The sequence below is a fragment of the Quercus suber genome, unplaced genomic scaffold (assembly GCF_002906115.3).
Source record: "Quercus suber isolate HL8 unplaced genomic scaffold, Cork oak 2.0 scaffold_85, whole genome shotgun sequence".
Taxonomy (NCBI): Eukaryota; Viridiplantae; Streptophyta; class Magnoliopsida; order Fagales; family Fagaceae; genus Quercus; species Quercus suber.
This window is the reverse complement of record NW_027069550.1, coordinates 1097209-1116289: the sequence shown is the minus strand read 5'-3', so window position 1 is coordinate 1116289 and position 19081 is coordinate 1097209. Positions and strand designations below refer to the sequence as shown.

At 37.3% G+C, this 19081-nt stretch overlaps 1 protein-coding gene across 1 annotated transcript; it reads left to right on the top strand.

Annotated features, from left to right (window-relative positions):
- Nucleotides 1-8134: 8134 nt before the first annotated feature.
- On the top strand, nt 8135-13259 carry LOC111991831 (uncharacterized). The gene is made up of 3 exons (XM_024023640.2): nt 8135-8592; nt 11737-11901; nt 12650-13259. Exons 1-3 carry the CDS (start codon nt 8555-8557, stop codon nt 12930-12932), a joined length of 486 nt encoding a protein of 161 aa, XP_023879408.1. The 5' UTR covers nt 8135-8554; the 3' UTR covers nt 12933-13259.
- The last annotated feature ends 5822 nt before the right edge of the window (nt 13260-19081 follow it).

Genomic DNA, 19081 nt, shown 5'->3' with positions numbered 1-19081 from the left:
CACTCGATCCGAATCATTCAGGTTGAGAATCATCCCACCCATTGTCGACCGATAGAACCTTGTAAACCGAATACAACTCGACCCGAACTTAACGGTCAGGTATCGGTCGGATATCGTGTTACTAGAATCAAAACTTGCATCTCCACTAATCATGCAAATTGCGAAGTCAAAGAGCAACAATATTCCCAAAAATATATTCAGATCCAAGTGGAAAAAAGGTTTATACCAGATATGCATAATCTAATATGGAAATGGAAATGATTTTTCATACCCAAATGGAATTATTGCCATTATTACTAATAAGAAAGCCAACAATTTGAACGATATCAACTACAAAAATAATAGGAAAAAAAAAATGACCAGCCTTGAAACAAGCAACAGGTATTAGAAATATAATAGGAAACAAAAAACCCATGACCTGCCTTGAATCAAGAAAGACAAATTAATAGAGTGAAATCTAGAATCAGATTTTGTGGACGAAAAAATTGAAAATAATGGAAATTAATTTATCATATTAATGTTTGAAAATGTTCCAATGGTAAATTAAATGAAATAGGAAGAGAAATTAGCAAATATTTCAAAAGATTTTTGCCAAAATTTACCCCACTAATTTTGTTGGTCTTCTTGATTTTGAAAATTATGGTCCAAATTGAAGGGTTGGAAGGAAAAGCTCCTTTCCCAGGCCGGCCGGGAAATCCTCATTAAAGCTGTTATCCAAGCCCTTCCGTCTTTCGCGATGAGCTGCTTTAAACTTCCCTCTACTCTCTGTCATGATATTGAGGTTATGATTCGCAAATTTTGGTGGGGCCAAAGGGGTGGCCGGCGCAAGGTGCATTGGGTGAAATGGCACTCGCTATGTCGGTCGAAGCTAGAAGGTGGCATTGGGTTTAATGATGCCTTACTGGCAAAACAAGTGTGGAGGCTAACCACCAATCAAGACTCTCTGTTTTATAGATTTTTTAAGGAATAATTCTTCCCTCACAGCTCAATCTTTGAGGCTCAGAACAACCGGGGGTCCTTTGCTTGGAAAAGCATCCTTAAGGGCAGAGACACCATCCTTTTGGGTGTGAAGTGGCGGGTTGGTAACGGTCGGTCTATTAAGGTGTTCAAGGACCATTGGCTGCCTGGTGTGGGCTCGGGTAAAGTTCTATCTCCCACCCTTGGTCATGACCCGAACATGTTGGTGGCGGACTTAATTGACCATGAGCTGCACTGCTGGAAACGGAGCCTAGTTGATGTTATCTTCCTCCCTTTTGAGGCAAAAATGGTTAATGCTATCCCTTTGAGTCTTGCGGACTCTCCGGATTGGTTGTTTTGGCCAAAAACCAACAGTGGGACTTACTCAATCAAATCTGGATACAAGCTGCTTCGTGAGGTTGATGATATTGAGACGCCGGGTGCCTCCGACCTTTCTGGAAACAGGGATGTGTGGAAGCAAATCTGGAAGCTCCATGTCCCAAATCGCATTCGCACTCTCCTCTGGCGTGCTTGCTGCGAGTCCCTCCCTTCAAAGGCGAACCTAGTGCGTAGAAAGCTCCTCATTGATGGCACCTGCCCCAACTGTTCTCTTGAACCAGAGACCATAACCCATGCATTATGGTCGTGCAAAAAACTTGACTCGGTCTGGCTCCCACAGTTCGCTATCCTCAAGGATGCTACTTCGCCCAATACATCCTTTTTGGAGTTAATGCACTTAGCACTCAAAGACCCCAGTTGCACTTAGCTCGCTCGGTTCGGTGGAAACCTCCCCCGCCTGGTTTGGTGAAAGTTAACTTCGACGGCGCTTTATTCTCGACCCAATCTTCAGCTGGCCTTGGCTTGGTTGTTCGGGACTCGGCTGGATTGGTTTTGGCTGCCCTTTCACAAGAGATTCCCCTGCCTACTTCGGTAGAGACAGTGGAAGTTATAGCAGCACGTAGGGCCCTATTATTTGCTAAAGAACTTGGTTTTGAGCGAGTAATGATTGAAGGCAATTCTGAAATTATTATCAACGCAATCAGGGAGCAAACTCTCCTTGCCTCGGACCTGGGTCACATATTAAAAGACATCCATGTTTTGTCTCGCTCCTTCTGCAGCATTTCTTTTCACCACATTAAGCGTTTGGGTAATTGTGTTGCTCACCGCTTAGCACGGAGATCATTTTGTAATCCTTTGTTAGTATGGATGGAGGAAGTCCCTCCTGACATTGTGGATGTTTACAACCATGATCTCAGTTTCATTCATGAATAAATTTCGGTCCTCACTTGTGGGCTGGTTTCTAAAAAAAAAAAAGAAAATGAGTATGGAAAGGAAACAGGAAAGACGGATGAACCGAAAAAGGAACTTACCAGTGTTTAGACTTTTACATATACATTATAAAGTAGAGTCATTGGAGTGTTTTGTGTGCCTTTCCAAGAGAGAGAGTCTGAGTTCTCAAATTTGAGAATGAGAGAACGCGTGAGGATGACAGAGCGTGATAAGAGTGTTTAGCGTTTACAGTTGTTTCCCACTTGCCTAGAAACTTACGAGACAGTGACTCCGGTCAAACTTAAAATAAGTATTGCGCGTCTTATGTTGTGCTTTCCAAGTCTCCCACACCGTCTTAGATATGTTATAAATATATTAAAATAATTAACATAATAATTTCCTCTAAGTACATCCATTATCCAAGTTTAATGAGATTTTTTTAAATTTCTCAAATTAAAACTGTATGCCAAAAATTTAAAGAAAAAAAAGTATCATTATTTATTTAAATAATAATAAAATATTATAGTTTTTGTTTTGAACTTAACGGTCAGGTATCGGTCGGATATCGTGTTACTAGAATCAAAACTTGCATCTCCACTAATCATGCAAATTGCGAAGTCAAAGAGCAACAATATTCCCAAAAATATATTCAGATCCAAGTGGAAAAAAGGTTTATACCAGATCTGCATAATCTAATATGGAAATGGAAATGATTTTTCATACCCAAATGGAATTATTGCCATTATTACTAATAAGAAAGCCAACAATTTGAACGATATCAACTACAAAAATAATAGGGAAAAAAAAAATGACCAGCCTTGAATCAAGCAACAGGTATTAGAAATATAATAGGAAGCAAAAAACCCATGACCTGCCTTGAATCAAGCAAGACAAATTAATAGAGTGAAATCTGGAATCAGATTTTGTGGACGAAAAAATTGAAAATTATGGAAATTAATTTATCATATTAATGTTTGAAAATATTCCAATGGTAAATTAAATGAAACAGGGAGAGAAATTAACAAAGATTTCAAAAGATTTTTGCCAAAATTTACCCCACTAATTTTGTTGGTCTTCTTGATTTTGAGCTCTTGCTATGAAAAGTAAAATGTTAAGATTTTTTTGGATAGAAAATGAGTATGGAAAGGAAACAGGAAAGACGGATGAGCCGAAAAAGGAACTCACCAGTGTTTAGACTTTTACATATACATTATAAAGTAGAGTCATTGGAGTGTTTTATGTGCTTTTCCAAGAGAGAGAGTCTGAGTTCTCAAATTTGAGAATGAGAGAACGTGTGAGGATGACAGAGCGTGATAAGAGCGTTTAGTGTTTACAGTTGTTTCCCACTTGCCTAGAAACTTACGAGACAGTGACTCCGGTCAAACTTAAAATAAGTATTACGCGTCTTATGTTGTGCTTTCCAAGTCTCCCACACCGTCTTAGATATGTTATAAATATATTAAAATAATTAACATAATAATTTCTTCTAAGCAGGGCCGGCTGAACCATATAAGCATTTGATACAATTGCTTAAAGCCCCCAAATAAAAAAAGGTCTCCACTTGTAAAAAAAAAAAAAATTATATATATAATATATTTATCTATATATTTTAATTACAAAAAAATATATTTTAGGTATTTTTATTGGTCAATAAAATGCATTAAAAAAGCCACATTGTATCTTAAAATCCAGTATACTGCACAACAACAGTGCACATAACTTGATAGGATAAGACTGTACAATGCATTTAGCACTGTGCAGTCTTGTCCACGAGCCCCAACACATCACAAGGCCTAAACTAAGTTGGCCCCCACACGACCCCATACTAATTAATAAGTTATCACTTTTTTTAATGCAGACTTTTACTTTATCAATTATTATAAATTATCACATCAATTAATTATTTGATGTATATTGTATCAACTTATTTGTATTATAGTAATACTAATTTATTGAACCAAATAATAAATTAATTTTTATTTGTACAAATTTAGACTTTAAAGTTAAAAAAAGAATCTACTTAAAATTTTCGCCTAAGGCCTCCAAAATTGTTGAGCCGGCCCTGCTTCTAAGTACATCCATTACCTAAGTTTAATGAGATTTTTTAAAATTTCTCAAATTAAAACTGTATGCCAAAAATTTAAAGAGAAAAAAAAAGTATCATTATTTATTTAAATAATAATAAAATATTATAGTTTTTGTTTTACTAAAACCTTGGTCTTACACGATATTCTTTTTTATTATTATTTTTTTTATTATTATTATTATATACTCCATTGTTCAGTTTTAATTATATTATTGAAGTAATTTTTTTTTTTAATTTGCACATAAATTTTTGTTATGTTGAGCCGGCCCTGCTTCTAAGTACATCCATTACCTAAGTTTAATGAGATTTTTTAAAATTTCTCAAATTAAAACTGTATGCCAAAAATTTAAAGAGAAAAAAAAAGTATCATTATTTATTTAAATAATAATAAAATATTATAGTTTTTGTTTTACTAAAACCTTGGTCTTACACGATATTCTTTTTTATTATTATTTTTTTTATTATTATTATTATATACTCCATTGTTCAGTTTTAATTATATTATTGAAGTAATTTTTTTTTTTAATTTGCACATAAATTTTTGTTAATCTGTGCATCACATAAACATAATTATTATTGTTTTTATTATTATCTTCTCTTAGTTTTTTGTTTTTGAGAAATAATTACAATATGCTGCTAACCCCACTGCTCAAACTCTTTCCTTCTAGACTTACAAGTACTTTGTACATGGGGATGTGTCAATTCAGTTACAAGGCTTTTGGCATCTTCTCCTAGTTGTTGAAGAAGAATATGAGCTTAGTATTATTTATCTAATATTATTATAGAAGAATAAAACTTTATTGAGGTCTTGGCCTAGAGACAGTATTATCATATATACATATAGAAAAGATGTCATACATTAATCACAATTGCTGATTTAAAACCTTTGAGTGGAGATTTTAAAGTAAAAAATTGGAGAGTTTGTGTGCAACGGTACAAATAAAAGAGTTTGTGGATTCGGAGTTATATGCGACCATGTCAAAAAGTATTACATGAGGTATCAGTAAATTTGTGATTAAGTTCGGTGAAGAGCAATGCAATGGCAGAAACAGAAGCATTGATAGGGGAATTTAATGCTGCAGATATACTACCTTAGGTTCAATTACTCATTATATAGCAGGGGAAGAGGTGAAAAATATGATATACATCTTCACTGTCTTAGGTTCAACTATTCAAAAAAAAAAAAAAAAATTGAATCATTTTAGTAAATTTTTTATTTGCAGAATTACCCTCATGGTTTCAAATCCTTTTTACCACCATACCAGACTCCCACTCCAACTCCAAACCCCTTTTACATAGCCAAAAAGTAAACCCATAATCCATTAAAATTGTTATATATGAACCATAGAATTTTAGTTAGATTCAGAGGTGACTAATCCTCTTGAACATGAGAGAAAGAGACTGTTTTTTGTTATAATTCTGCTAGTAACAAACTACTATCAGTTACATTTTAAATTCAAATTGAAAGATAATACAATCTAATCTTTTATTCTTAATCTCTACTGACACTTATATTTATCCTCACCTGCTATTGCATTTAAATTTAACTCCTTATCTCCTTCCTTGAGTTGAGACTTAGTAGTTGTGATATCTCTTGCGATGTCTTAATTCCGTACCTAACAGAAAACTTGTTACCAAGATTTTTTTTATTCTTATCTTTCCCCTTATATTTTTTTTTTCTTCTTTTTTCTTCCTTTAAACATAATATTAATTTCAAAATACAACAGAAAATTCTACACCCTCTTTTTTTTAGTTTTTTGTTATCGTACTTGGTATCTACGTATTTTATGAATTTTTTTAATTTAATTTTTTGCTCTTTTTGTTCAGCTATATTCAACCAATTGACAACAATTCAATCAATGCCATGAACCTAATATTTTAAATTCACATAAAAGAATGCTCCATTGATCAACTATCAATCGAAAACCGATCAAAAGAGCTAGATTTTTTGCTTTTTTTAAAAAAAAAAATTAGCAAAATTTTAGGAAAAAAGAAAAGACTTTTTTTTATTACCTTTTATTTTCTACAATATATTTAGTAAAAAAAAAAATTATAAAAGAAAGGGTGCAAATTTTCAATCCTTCTATTCCCCACCAGAGTGTGCATAGTTTTTGAGGAGCAGAGTGAAGATTGGGGATTCGTGTATGAAGGAAATTTCCAAGAAGCTTCATTCAACGCATCTTTTCTTTTTTTCTTTTTTTTTTGGGAGAATCACGTATCTTTTACTTAAGCATTCCGTGTTTCATTCACTTCAGTTGCGGGTCACGTACGAAATTTGCAAGGAAGCTTCGTGTTTTACCTTGCTTTTTGACCAGCCAGTGAATGGCAACGAGAAAACTAATATCCGGAGCCAGAGGAAATAGTGGTTTCAGTTCTAGTTCTTTTCTTCTTTATATATATATATATATATATTAGTAGTATCTCTTAATTTTAAATCCACATCTTTTTTTTTTTTTTTTTTTTGGAAAGGGAAATTCACATCTTTTTTACTCCTCCATCTCTAACTTTTCAATTTCAAACTCTAGGATTTTGCTATAAACCTAAATTTAAAATACTTTTAAAAATAGATTAAAAAAAATGTTGAGTTCTAGCTATGTTTTAAAAGCAATCAAGACAATGTGGCATGTATACAACTTCATAGTTATATTGCTATTATTGTAGTGCTTTTAGATTGATTTATTTTGTCAATTTGTTTAAAATAATCAAATTAAATATTTAAATTTAATGTATTTAAATTAATCTCTTACTTTGATGGTTAGTAATTATGAATCGGTAATTTTTGTTTCTTTATTTTAATGATATAACAAATATACTGGTAGTTAATTCATATTTAAAATTATGAAAAATCATAAGCATGATAATGAGTTAGTATCAAATTCTAAATAAAACATGAGTTAGTATCAAATCCATAAAACATTTATTGCGATAGATTTTGCAAATCTTGACTAACTCATTGCCCCTAGTCAAGAAGTTGCGTGTATTTCCTTGACCTTAGTCTTGAAGTAGTAGTAGATTAGTAGTTGTTGTTCTCATTTGACCCCAGTCTAGAAGTTGCTCAATAGTCTCTTCTTTTGAAGATAAAGATAGATAAAATATCAGATCAAGGACAAATGTTGAAACTAAGGAGGGAATAGGATACTTCAATTAATTTTCTTGAATTGTCCTTATTATAGAATACCTTCTTAGTTATATTCACAGATCCAAGAAGCTTTCATTCAATGTGAATTTACTTTGGCATGGTGTACTTTCACTTCATTCAATGTATCTTTTTTTTTTTTTGGTAAACAAAAGCTTCAGCTTAGATTAAATATTAGAGTTGAGGCAGAGCCTCTCAAAATACATGCCAATAGAGTCATAATACAAAAGCATAGACATGTCCATTGGGGGATCATCATAAATCCTAAAGTCTTGTTCTTGAGCAGCTCCCTTCTTCGCCAAAAAGTCTGCACACTGGTTTGCCTCCCTAAAGCAGTGTTTGAGCTTAACTCTAGGCAACTGCTCCATAAGGTACTTGCAGTCCGAAATGAGCACAGAGTGAGCAGTGTTAATACTAGTACTTCCCACCACCCAATCAGCCACAGTTTTTGCATCAATCTCAATCTCCACTGCCTGCATCCCCATTGCACAACAGATCCGCAATCCATCTTGTAAGGCCCATAACTCCGTATCCACACTCAAAGAAAAACCTATAGCTCGAGAGAAGCCTTTAACCCAGCCACCTTCATGGTTTCGGATTAGACCTCCTCCCCCAGCCTTCCCTGGATTCCCAACAAAAGAGCCATCTGTATTCAACTTATACCAATTCATCTCAGGTTTATTCCATCTCACACTAGTTTGTACCTTTGCTGCACGCTGCCTAGTCCGCCCAGCACAATAGAAAAAGTTTGTGGCTAGATTATGAGTCTCTCTAGCCAATCTGAAGTTTGGTTCATCATGCTTAAAAACTCTTTTATTCCTATGGGTCCATAAGCTCCATATACCAAAAGCAAACTGAACTTCCCATGGAATTTGCCCAACTGCAAGGTCCTTAGAGTCCTTTAGATTACGCTTCAACCAGCCACATAGCCCGAAGTTAAAGAAGTCCTCATCACAAAGGGTGTTGTTCAAGTTGGTCCAGAAGTTTTTTGCAAAGATGCAATCTCTCAAGACATGGAGAATTGATTCACTACCCAGTCCACAGTATTCACATACCCCATTTTCAGCAATGCCCCTTGCAACCAGCAACTCTTTGACTGGGAGGCTATGGAGATAACATTTCCATATAAAGCACTGGATTTTTGGTAAGGTATCCTCCTTCCATATCCATTTCCCTTCAAAAAAGTCAGCTTCTCCCCTTTCCCCTTTAGCAATTCTATAAGCACTCTTACCATCAAAGTTTTGTGAGGGTGAATAAGCCCAGCTGATACAATCAAGAGTGAAAGGGGACATTGGTATTGGTATAGCTCCAATTGTCCTCACCATGGCACTTGGTAAATCAAAGGAAATTTTTTGCAAATCCCACCTTCCATCTAGGATCATATCTTTCACCTGCAGTTGATCTTCACCTCTGTTGAGAGGTCCTATAATAATATTCCTAAGAGGCCCATACGATAGCCATTTGTCATGAAAACATTTAAGTTGTTGTTTCCTCCTACTATCCATTTCGATCCTTTGTTGAAGACATCTTGCCCTTTCTTAATGGTAGACCAGGTACGGCAGCAATGCCGCTTGGGGTTTGTGTATTTACTCCTCAACACCTTAGCCCAAATTTGGTCTTTTTCCACATGCATACGCCAGTTAAGCTTAGCAAGCAGAGCTACGTTTTATGGCCTTGCCGCAGTGACTCCTAGGCCTCCTCCTTTTTTAGGCTTAGTGATTTTTTCCTAACTCACAGTGTGCAGCTTCCTTTTCTCCACCGATGAGCCCCAAATGAAATTTTTGCTGGTTTTGTCTAATGCATCTATAATTTTCCCAGGGAGCATGACACCTTGCATCACATAAGCAGGTATTGAGGCTAGCACGGATTGAGTAAGAACCACCCTTCCTACAAAGGATAAGAAGTGGGCCTTCCAACCTGCCTTGGACTCTTTCCAACACAAAGTTAAAGTCTCTATTAGAATAACCCGAGTGCTTTAGAGGAAACCCTAAGTATTTCCCAAGGTTTGGGGTACAGTGCAACCCTAAATAGGTGCACAGGTCTTCTCTATCACTACTATTCACATTTGGAGAGAAATAAACACAAGACTTACTACTACTCACCCTCGGCCTCGAAAGTTCACAGAATAAATCTAGAGCATCCTTTATATTCTGACAGTTTTTCATATCTACTTTCCCAAATAGAACTAAGTCATCGGCAAAGAAGCGGTGGGAGAAGGCCAAACCCCCCCTTGATGCTCTTATTGGATCCCAAAGATTAGAATCATATTTGTTTTTAATCATATATCCAAGCACCTCCATGCACATGATGAATATGTATGGGGACAAAAGGTCTCCTTGTCTAATCCTTCTAGATGGCTGAAATTTCTCCAAAGCTCCACCATTTAGCAACACTGCTATACTTGAAGAAGAGACACAACTCATTATCACATCCACAAGATACTTAGGGATATTAAATAGTATAAGAGTGTCACATATGAAACTCCACTCCAACTTGTCATAAGCCTTTTCAAGGTCAATTTTTAGAACCATGAAACCCATTCTGCCCTTTTTACCACTCATAGTGTGGATAATCTCTTGAGCTATGATCATGTTGTCTAGCCCTTTCCTCCCTGGAACAAAGGCAGTTTGCATTGGAGAGATTATTCCAGGTAGGAGAGGTCTGATCCTCATAACAATTATCTTTTACTTTAGCATACCGTGTTTCATTTCCTTCAGTTGCACGTCACGTACGAAATTTGCAAGGAAGCTTTGTGTTGAAAATTGAATTTTTCATGAATCATACCAGCAACTAACTCACATGCCTAAAAATTTAGCTAGCTCAACCTCCAAATGAGTAAATTGATCGTTAGGTTCACAAACGATGTCTCAATGATGCACATATATATACTTAGCAGAAAATGCAAACCAAAAGAGCATTCTTTTGGAGTTTAGTTTTTCTTTTTCCTTTTTTGGCATGAAGAAAAGAGTGCAGACTGCAGAGACCACAAACCAAATTTAAAGTCAAAATAGACATAAAATTAAGCAATAGATATTAATTAAGGAGGTCTCGTTAGGGCACCAGATGTCATAATTTAAAGTAAAGAAAGAGGATGAAGATGAAGACCCAATTCAAAGAACATGGAATCCTTTTTGTTAGAAATGGCAAAATTGGACCTGATTCGAACCTAAATTTTTTAAACAGAAGCAAAAACGCATGAAATCGTAACCTGACCAGACTAACTCGTGATTTGGCCCATTTGTTAAAAACTTTATTTTTAAAAAATAAATAATAAATCAAGACATTGTTGGCTTACTTATATGTTTTGAGCTTTATAATACAAAATTCAAACTCAATTTCAATTGATAACTATTTCTCAAAAAAAAAAAAAAAAGAAAAAAAAAACTTCAATTGATAACTACAATACTACCCAAGGTAGTCAATACCATATCGGTACCAGCCGTACTGGCCGGTATGTACTGTATTGGTATGTATACCGGTATCGAAACATCAACGTTTCGTACCGGTTTAAATACCGGCCATATCAACTATGTACCGGCCATACTGGCCAATTTCAGGTAATACCGACCGGTACCAGCAGAAAAAAGTTTTTATTTTTATTTTTATTTTTAAGTTTTGTAATTTTTGAATTTTTATTAAGACAGAATGGTAACTTATTTGCATTAACTTATTAGTATTATTTGTTTTCTTAGTATGCAATGGTAACTTTTAAGCTTTCTATTTTTTATATTGTATTTTTTTTAATTAATACTAAAGTCTAAATCCATGAATAATTAGTTTTGAATTGAGGAAATGTTTTATAGTAAACTTTTATATTTATTATAATACACACACACACACATATATATTTATAAATATAAAAAATAGTGGTAAACCTAAAACGGTACACCGGTATTGATCGGTATCCGAAATATATCATACCACTGGCCAAACTGGTACAGCCTCCGGTACGATATTGACTCCCTTGATACTGCCATGTGATTGTTATTTATTTATTTATTTTTAAATATTGTTAATGTTTTTGGATAACGCCTTGGTGCTAGATTAATTTGACCCATTTATATTTGGTAATTAAAGTAGACTCCAAGGGTTACAAAAGTAATTCTCCCAAATGTGCCTCGGAACCAAAAGTAAACAAACGAAGTCTTTTTTTTTTTCTTTTTTTTGGATAACCGATTAGAAACGGAATTAAATTAATTGACGTAGGTTATTTTCATCAATTTGGTGTAGTTTGTAACACATTGCAACAAAAAAAGATTTTGAAGTATACTTTTTAATTGTTGGGCAGGTTATCTGTGACAATTCCAAATGTGAGTACCAATGCACTTGGTTATGGTGCATTCCTCGGTCTCTATGCAAACCTCAGATATCAGTTGTTAAGTGGATTTGATAGAGCAATGATCAGCCACTTTGATGTTATTGGAGTGGCATTGTTTTTTAGCACAGCTTTGAGGTCCGTTTCTTCTCTACCAAGTCATTCATGTAAACCTGACAATAGTGCTGGTTCACATTACTGACTTACGTAGTTTTTGCATTTTCCCATGCTAAAGGAAGGGATGTTTTCAAACCTCTCTCTCATTCTAATTTATAAAATTGATATGATATTGTTGGGGATTTTCTCCATTGTTGATATACTCAATATGTTCACTTAGTTGTATAGTCTTCTAACTGTAGTGGCTTCTCTTTCATTATTTTAGCTTTTGCTAATAGCTTATTCATTTCTAGGAAAGAGCTTCTTACTCTATTCTATTCTATTCTATTCTATTCTATTCTTTTATTTATTTATTTATTTAGAACAAAATATGTGCTATTCTGTTGGGTTTATATTCTTGTCAGTCTGTCAGTATATATTTTATGTTTGCCTCATATGCTCTGAGAATTCCACCTGGTGGCATTAGCATTCTGTGTCTCCATGCTTCTATGTCAAAGGACCCATTTACATATGATGCCAGATTATTTATTTAGGTTTCTTCCTTGATAAATTCCTTCTGTAAGTGATAGGTTTGCAATCTTTGTCAGAACTTGTTAATATGCATCCACATATTGATTATATTGAAATCTGTAACCATAGATTATGAAAGCTTATTTGTTTGATTGGTATTGGTGTCCAAACTTTAAGTACCTAAAATAATTGTCCCTGCCTTTGGATACTTTCATCAGAGCTTGAGCAGTTTAACTTTGTTAGTAATCATTGTATGCAGGATTTTGAATGTTCCATTAGGAGAGAGATCAAGGCTGGCATGGTTAGGCGTAGAGGCAGATTCACTGGTTCAATTAGATAGTCTCTTGAAGGTTTACAGCAGACCCTCTGAGGATGTTAATAGGCCATCTTCAAAATGGTTTATATCAAAGAATGCCATAGTTTCTGGGCTTGGGCTCCTTGGCATCAAACAGGGGACTGTTGACTCTGTTGCTGATGGGGAACCAGCGGCTCCCAAGGCACGGAGAAAGAGGATTGTCCGGAAGAAGGTGACTACAAGTTGAGCATAGTTCTGTTGATCTAATCACTATCACTGTCCAATTTTTCCATATGACGAAGACATTGAGAGCTTGCTCACCAAATTTTAGAGAAGAAGCGGGTGGGAGGTATCCATAATGATTCATGGCTGCTTCTGCAGTGGGGCAGCTGAGAGAAAATTTAATGACTAGTACAAGAATAATATTTTTGGGGAGGATTTCTTAATATATTTTTTTTCCCTTTAAAGTACTTGCACTTAATCTAAATTGACATGTATAACAATGCTGTATTCAGAATTGATTGTTCTTGAAGTTTTTTTATAGATTGAAGGTTTAGTTACGATATTACACCTTTTTTTTAATGGGAATATTACATTGTTTTTAAAAATAACTTCTAAACATTTCTTTTGGGCTCTCAAACTGTCAAGATTTCACAAAACCTGTTTGTAATGTCCCAAAAATTCAATGATTTTGAATTATTGCCATCATTCTCCTTAGTTATGAATGTTAAATCTATTCTATTATCAAATGATCCAACTGCAAATATTTGTAATGAACTTCTGTAATTCACCCCAATTGAGTCAGCATTCAATTCAAGTAAGCCTTGTTTACAAGGGTGGTCTCTTATCCTTGAAAAAGGATGCAAGAAACCACGCTCTCTCCTGACTAGTTTTAGTATCGAATACATGATATATCAGCTTTATTTTTGCAACCTTTTGTATCCTTTATTGCTGGGATGGGAACATATTTCGTACCCCTTGTGGGTGTGATAAATTTTTTAATTTGTTACATCCCAACAGGTGGGATTGCAATTTAATCCGTTACATCTTAGCTGGTGGATTACATTTTTTATCTTTTGCAAGTGGATGGATATCATTTTATGTGTTGTCTATCCCCAGTATGAGGTCAAAACTTGTAGCACATTAACAAGGTCTATGGCAACAAAAAAAAAATTTCTTGCTACATATGGCAATGAAACACCTTTTGCCGGCTAATGTTTGTCATCATTTTCGTCGCATAATATATATATATATAAAAGCAACAAAAAAATTGTGTCACATTGTATTTTCCTCACCTAAAAAGGAGTGCCATAAAAAACTGGCATTATCTTTTATATTTGTATTTATTGTGACTTACCTATTATTGTTTGTCTTTAATGTAACACAACATAAACCTTCCCTCTCGCTACAACATTGGAAAATGTGCCCTAAGATCACATCCCTTTAACCAACCTTGGAGGATGGCATAATGTTAGGACTCTTTCCTAACAATAAGGGTTCAGGTACAAAGGCATCGTCAAACAATAAACAAACATTAGGTCCCATGAGTATTGTCAAGCCTCATGCATACCTTCAGGTGTCCCCAAGGTTTGTCAGACACCCCAGAGATCGTCAGACCCCCTAAGTGCTCACCTACATATATGACAATAGTAATATTTACTCGTTTGATACAAAAAATGGCAGACAAAGCAATGCATGACTGACGACGCTTCATACTTAGCTCCACACCATTTACATGTGCTCCACTCTAGTATCTCCATATGGAAAGAACTTTCATACTACGCCCAAAAATCCTTCTACACATTCGTATCCTCCAAACATGGAAAGTTATGCCTAAGGATCTCAAAGCATTAACTTTATACTCTTCTTATAAGGAAAAAACCTACATTCACAGGATCTTAGTTAACTCTATACCACTTTATAAGCATCATCCCCTCCTTTCCAAGATACGTAGAATTTCCTAGCTGTCATACGTTTGAAGTTATTGGAGATTATTCAATTCCATAGGTTGATCTTTGGTCTAATTAGTATCTTGTTTCCCTTTGCAAGTCCTCAAATTGACAACCCTTGGAGGTTCGAATTGTGTTCTAGCTAGAGAGCTTGTGGTTCTCTTTCCAACTTGCTTTCTTACTTATACTTTCATAATTTTTTTTATAAGATTTATACTTTCATATTTTTTTATAAGACCTATACTTTCATAATTATAATAATAATAAATAAATAAAAGGATGCAATTTTGTTTTGGTTAAGTGATTAAACTTTTAATAAAACTAGCTAAATTCCCACACGATGTACGATGCAATTTGTTATTAGTTTTCTCCAATATTTCAATAAGTTTGCCAAAAATATTATAGTTAATTGGTTGGCACCTCAATTTTCAATAAAAATATTGATGATTCATATCCCCAAACTATCTGTAAGGACCAAAAAGTCTGGTATGCGAAGCCCACCGAGTGTGATGGGATGATCTTGTTTCAACTTTGGTCCAAGTCAATAAAATTTATAAGAGATAGAATAGCACAACAAGCGTGGAGTCTGCCCACGAGTTACTTATCACTTAGTATCTGAACTATATTACACAATGGTTCTTGTGGGGCCTAAGGACTTAGCAATCCAAGCCCACTTTATATTTGGGCCCAAAGGCCCATGCCGAGGAAGTAGAAACGTCCGAAGACGAAAGTAGGAAGCCCAAGTTCCCAAGAAACCTCGCCGAGGACTATCATGTCCTCGGCCAGCTGAGATCACAGAAGGGAAGAGCAACACGCCACTAAAGGCAGCCCCCCGAAGAATCCCAAGAAAAGGACAAGTACAGTGGGTCAGCCATGGAAGCATGGTGGAGGAGCAATTCCAGGAAGAACTATCACCTCCACATTAAATGCCCATAACTAACATTCTGGCCGCATTAATGAGGAAATGACCCCTAAGCAGTGTGGTCTAGGTTGCTGCAGCTCACAGAAAGCTGAAGAAAGTGGCTGATGGGACAAGCACTCAAGTAGCAACCTACATGATCAATAGATGGAAGGCCAAGATTAACTAGGAGGGAGTATATAATGTAAAGAGGTCCTCTAGAAAGGGGGGACACAGAGAAAACAGAAAAGAAGATAGTAATTAGTAGGATCTTAGAAGCTTTTGTAACCTGATATTGAGAAGAGCAATAAAAACTACAAACCCTTCAGTTTAGGGTCGAGGATAGGCTTTCACGTTTCAAATCCGTTTCCTAGTTATTTAATCCTCTCATAACCATGTTTAGTTGTCGCAATCCTCACTAGGGCCTAGTTCTTAAACTCATTCTATACAAATTCATTGTATTGGGTTAGCTGGGCTTGAGTCCACTCATCCAAAGTCAGAAGTGCTCAAACCCGATTCCTACAATTGGCGCCGTCTATGGGAAAGGACTTGTGTGTTAGTAAGGGTAACAACCAAGCATGGTAGGATCATGTCCTTATCAAACAGGCTCCCATCGACCTGAACCGGCTAGATCCCAACAACAAGGTAACTTTCCCAACCTCGAGCATAATCGAAACGAAGAAAACGGAAGGTTTTGAGAGGGAAGTATGCACACCACCCAAACCAATGGGAGCCACTCCCATGGAGGCAATCACGTGCTCTAGAGACAAAATAACGACCAGGTTGTGCAATCAAAAGAGGTTAAGAGTCACGTATCCCAGAAGCAAGATGACAAGCTGGCTATGCAGTGAGAGATAAATGACCTGAAGAGAAAGCTACGCCATGCACAACGAAGGCGGCCTCATTCTAGCCCTGACATGCCCTCCGATGATGAAAGTGACGATGACTATAGGCGAAGATCAAGAACTCCTCCAAGCAAGACCTTCTCTCACGAAGAAAAGCACTACCGGAGGCACGCACATAAAAGCCCACCTCCTAGGGGCTTGGGAAGTGACGTCATGAGCAGAGCACTAGACTAATTCTCCAAGTCACCTTTCACGTGCCATATAGAAGAGGCTTTACTTCCTCGGTGGTTTCAGCAGCCAACCTTCACCATTTACAATAGCAAAACAGACCCTGTGGAACATGTGAGCCAGCTTAACCAGAGGATGGCTGTCCATTCCAAGACCGAGGCGTTGATGTGCAAGGTCTTCTCATCCAGCTTGGGACTAGTGGCTATGAGGTGGTTCAATGGTTTAAAGGTGAATTCCATAGGTTCGTACAAGCAGCTAACCCAAGCCTTTGGTTCTCGCTTCGTTACAAACAGCAGACCTCCTTGGCCCTTGAGCACGTTGCTGTCTATATCCATGCATGATGGAGAAACTCTAAAGGCCTACTTGGATACGTATTGGGAGATGTACAATGAACTAGATGGCAATTTCGATGACGTTGCCATCAGCACCTTAAAAAATGGCCTTTCAACTGGGCACGGCTTGAGGAAGTCTCTGACTGGCAAGCCCGCCACCAGTGTGTGCCAGCTAATGGATCGGATCGATAAATACAAATGAGTAGAGGAAGATCAGCTGTAGGGTAAAGGAAAGGAGAAGGTTATCCTTCAGGAGAGGAGGGATTTCAGGTCAGATCGATACAACAGCAACCGGCCAATGAGAGATTTTGCAGGACAGTTCGGAGCAACCGGTGCGCAGACTGTCAATGCTGTATTCTAAGAACCAATGCACAGAGTGTTAGAGAAAATAAAAAACGAGTCGTACTTTAGATGGTCAAATAAGATGATAGGAGAGCCCACAAAGCGCAATCAGAACCTTTATTGCCAATACCATTAGGACTACGGACATACCACGGAGGACTGCAGGAACCTCTGGAATCACCTAGACCAGTTGGTCCGGGAAGGAAAGTTGAGACACCTGCTGTATCACTCTAGTGGTCACCAAGGCCAAACCCATCAAGAGTCCCAGAGAGATACTGCATTGAGACCACCCGTAGGGACGATCAATGTAATCTTGGCCGCGCTAGGGAGAACGGGCACGAACCCTTTGCGAGTGTTGTCTGTGGCTCAGCTGCCTACCGAGGAGTCACAGCCAGAGTTGAAGAGGGCCAGGAGGAACTTTCACTCGATCTTGAGTTTTTTGAAGGAAGTCAAGGTCGGAACCACTCAGCCCTATGATGATAGGCTGGTGATTACTCTCAAGATCGGGGACTATGATATGAAGAGAGTGATGGTGGACGATGGCAGCAGAGCCGAGCTTATGTACCCCAACCTCTATAAGGGGCTGTGGTTGAAACCGGAGGACTTGACGCCCTACAACTCTCCCTTGATGAGCTTTGACGGGAAGCTTGTTGTCCCAAAAGGCATGATTAGGCTATCCATCCAGACTGGCCCAGAGGTGGTGGAGGTGAATTTCATAGTGATGGACTCCGACTCCCCGTACACAGCCATTGTAGACAGGCCCTAGCTCCACACCTTGGAGGTTGTAGCATCCTCCTTGCACTAGAAGGTGAAATTCCTGTCAGGGGACCAAGTCCTCAAAATTCATGGTTGCCAATCCACAGTGAAGTAGTGCACGGTGGCTGCCATTTCACATTGGCTTGATGCGGAGTCCTTGACCTTTACTAAAAGGGTCTTATAGCAATCAAAGACCTCGGTGGCAATCTCCGATGCAGCTGTCGAAGAGGCAAAATGTGAGGATCTAGAGAAGGTGGTCATTGGCGATGACCCAGAGAAATTCTTTCAAGTTGGGGCCCAGCTGCCCCCTCAAGAGAAGGGGGAATTGGTTAAATTCCTTAGAAGAAATATTGACGTATTCCCATGGGATGCCTGTGATGCTCTAGGGATTGATCCAGCCTTCATCTGTCACCATCTCAATGTCAATCCGTCCATCACTCCTAAGAAGCAGCCACCTCGGCACCCATCGAGAGAGCATGTTGATGCGATCAGGGAAGAGGTGAAAAAGCTTAAGCGTGCAAGGGCTATCAAAGAGGTCTTTTACCCTGAGTGGTTGGCCAATACCGTAGTGGTTAAGAAGAAAAGTGAAAAATTGAAGATTTGTGTAGACTTCACAGATCTAAATAAGGCATATCCGAAGGACCCGTTCCCCATGCCTCAGATAGACCAGCTGGTGGATGCAACCGCGGGACATCCTCAGATGAGTTTCTTAGATGCCTTTCAAGGCTATCATCAAATACCACTAGCCTTGGAGGATCAGGAGAAGACAGCCTTTGTGACACTCATTCGGAATTACCACTACAAGGTAATGTTGTTCGGTCTGAAGAACGTTTGGTCCACTTATTAAAGGATGATGACGAGAATGTTCGAGTCGTTGTTAGGCAAAAACATCAAAATCTATGTTGATGATATGGTGGTGAAGAGTAAATGGTGTTTGGGCATTTAGGGGACCTCGGCTGCATCTTCACTGTCCTGAGGAAGCACAAGCTGCGCCTCAATGCCTCCAAATGTTCATTTGGCGTGGGATCTGGCAAGTTTTTGGGCTA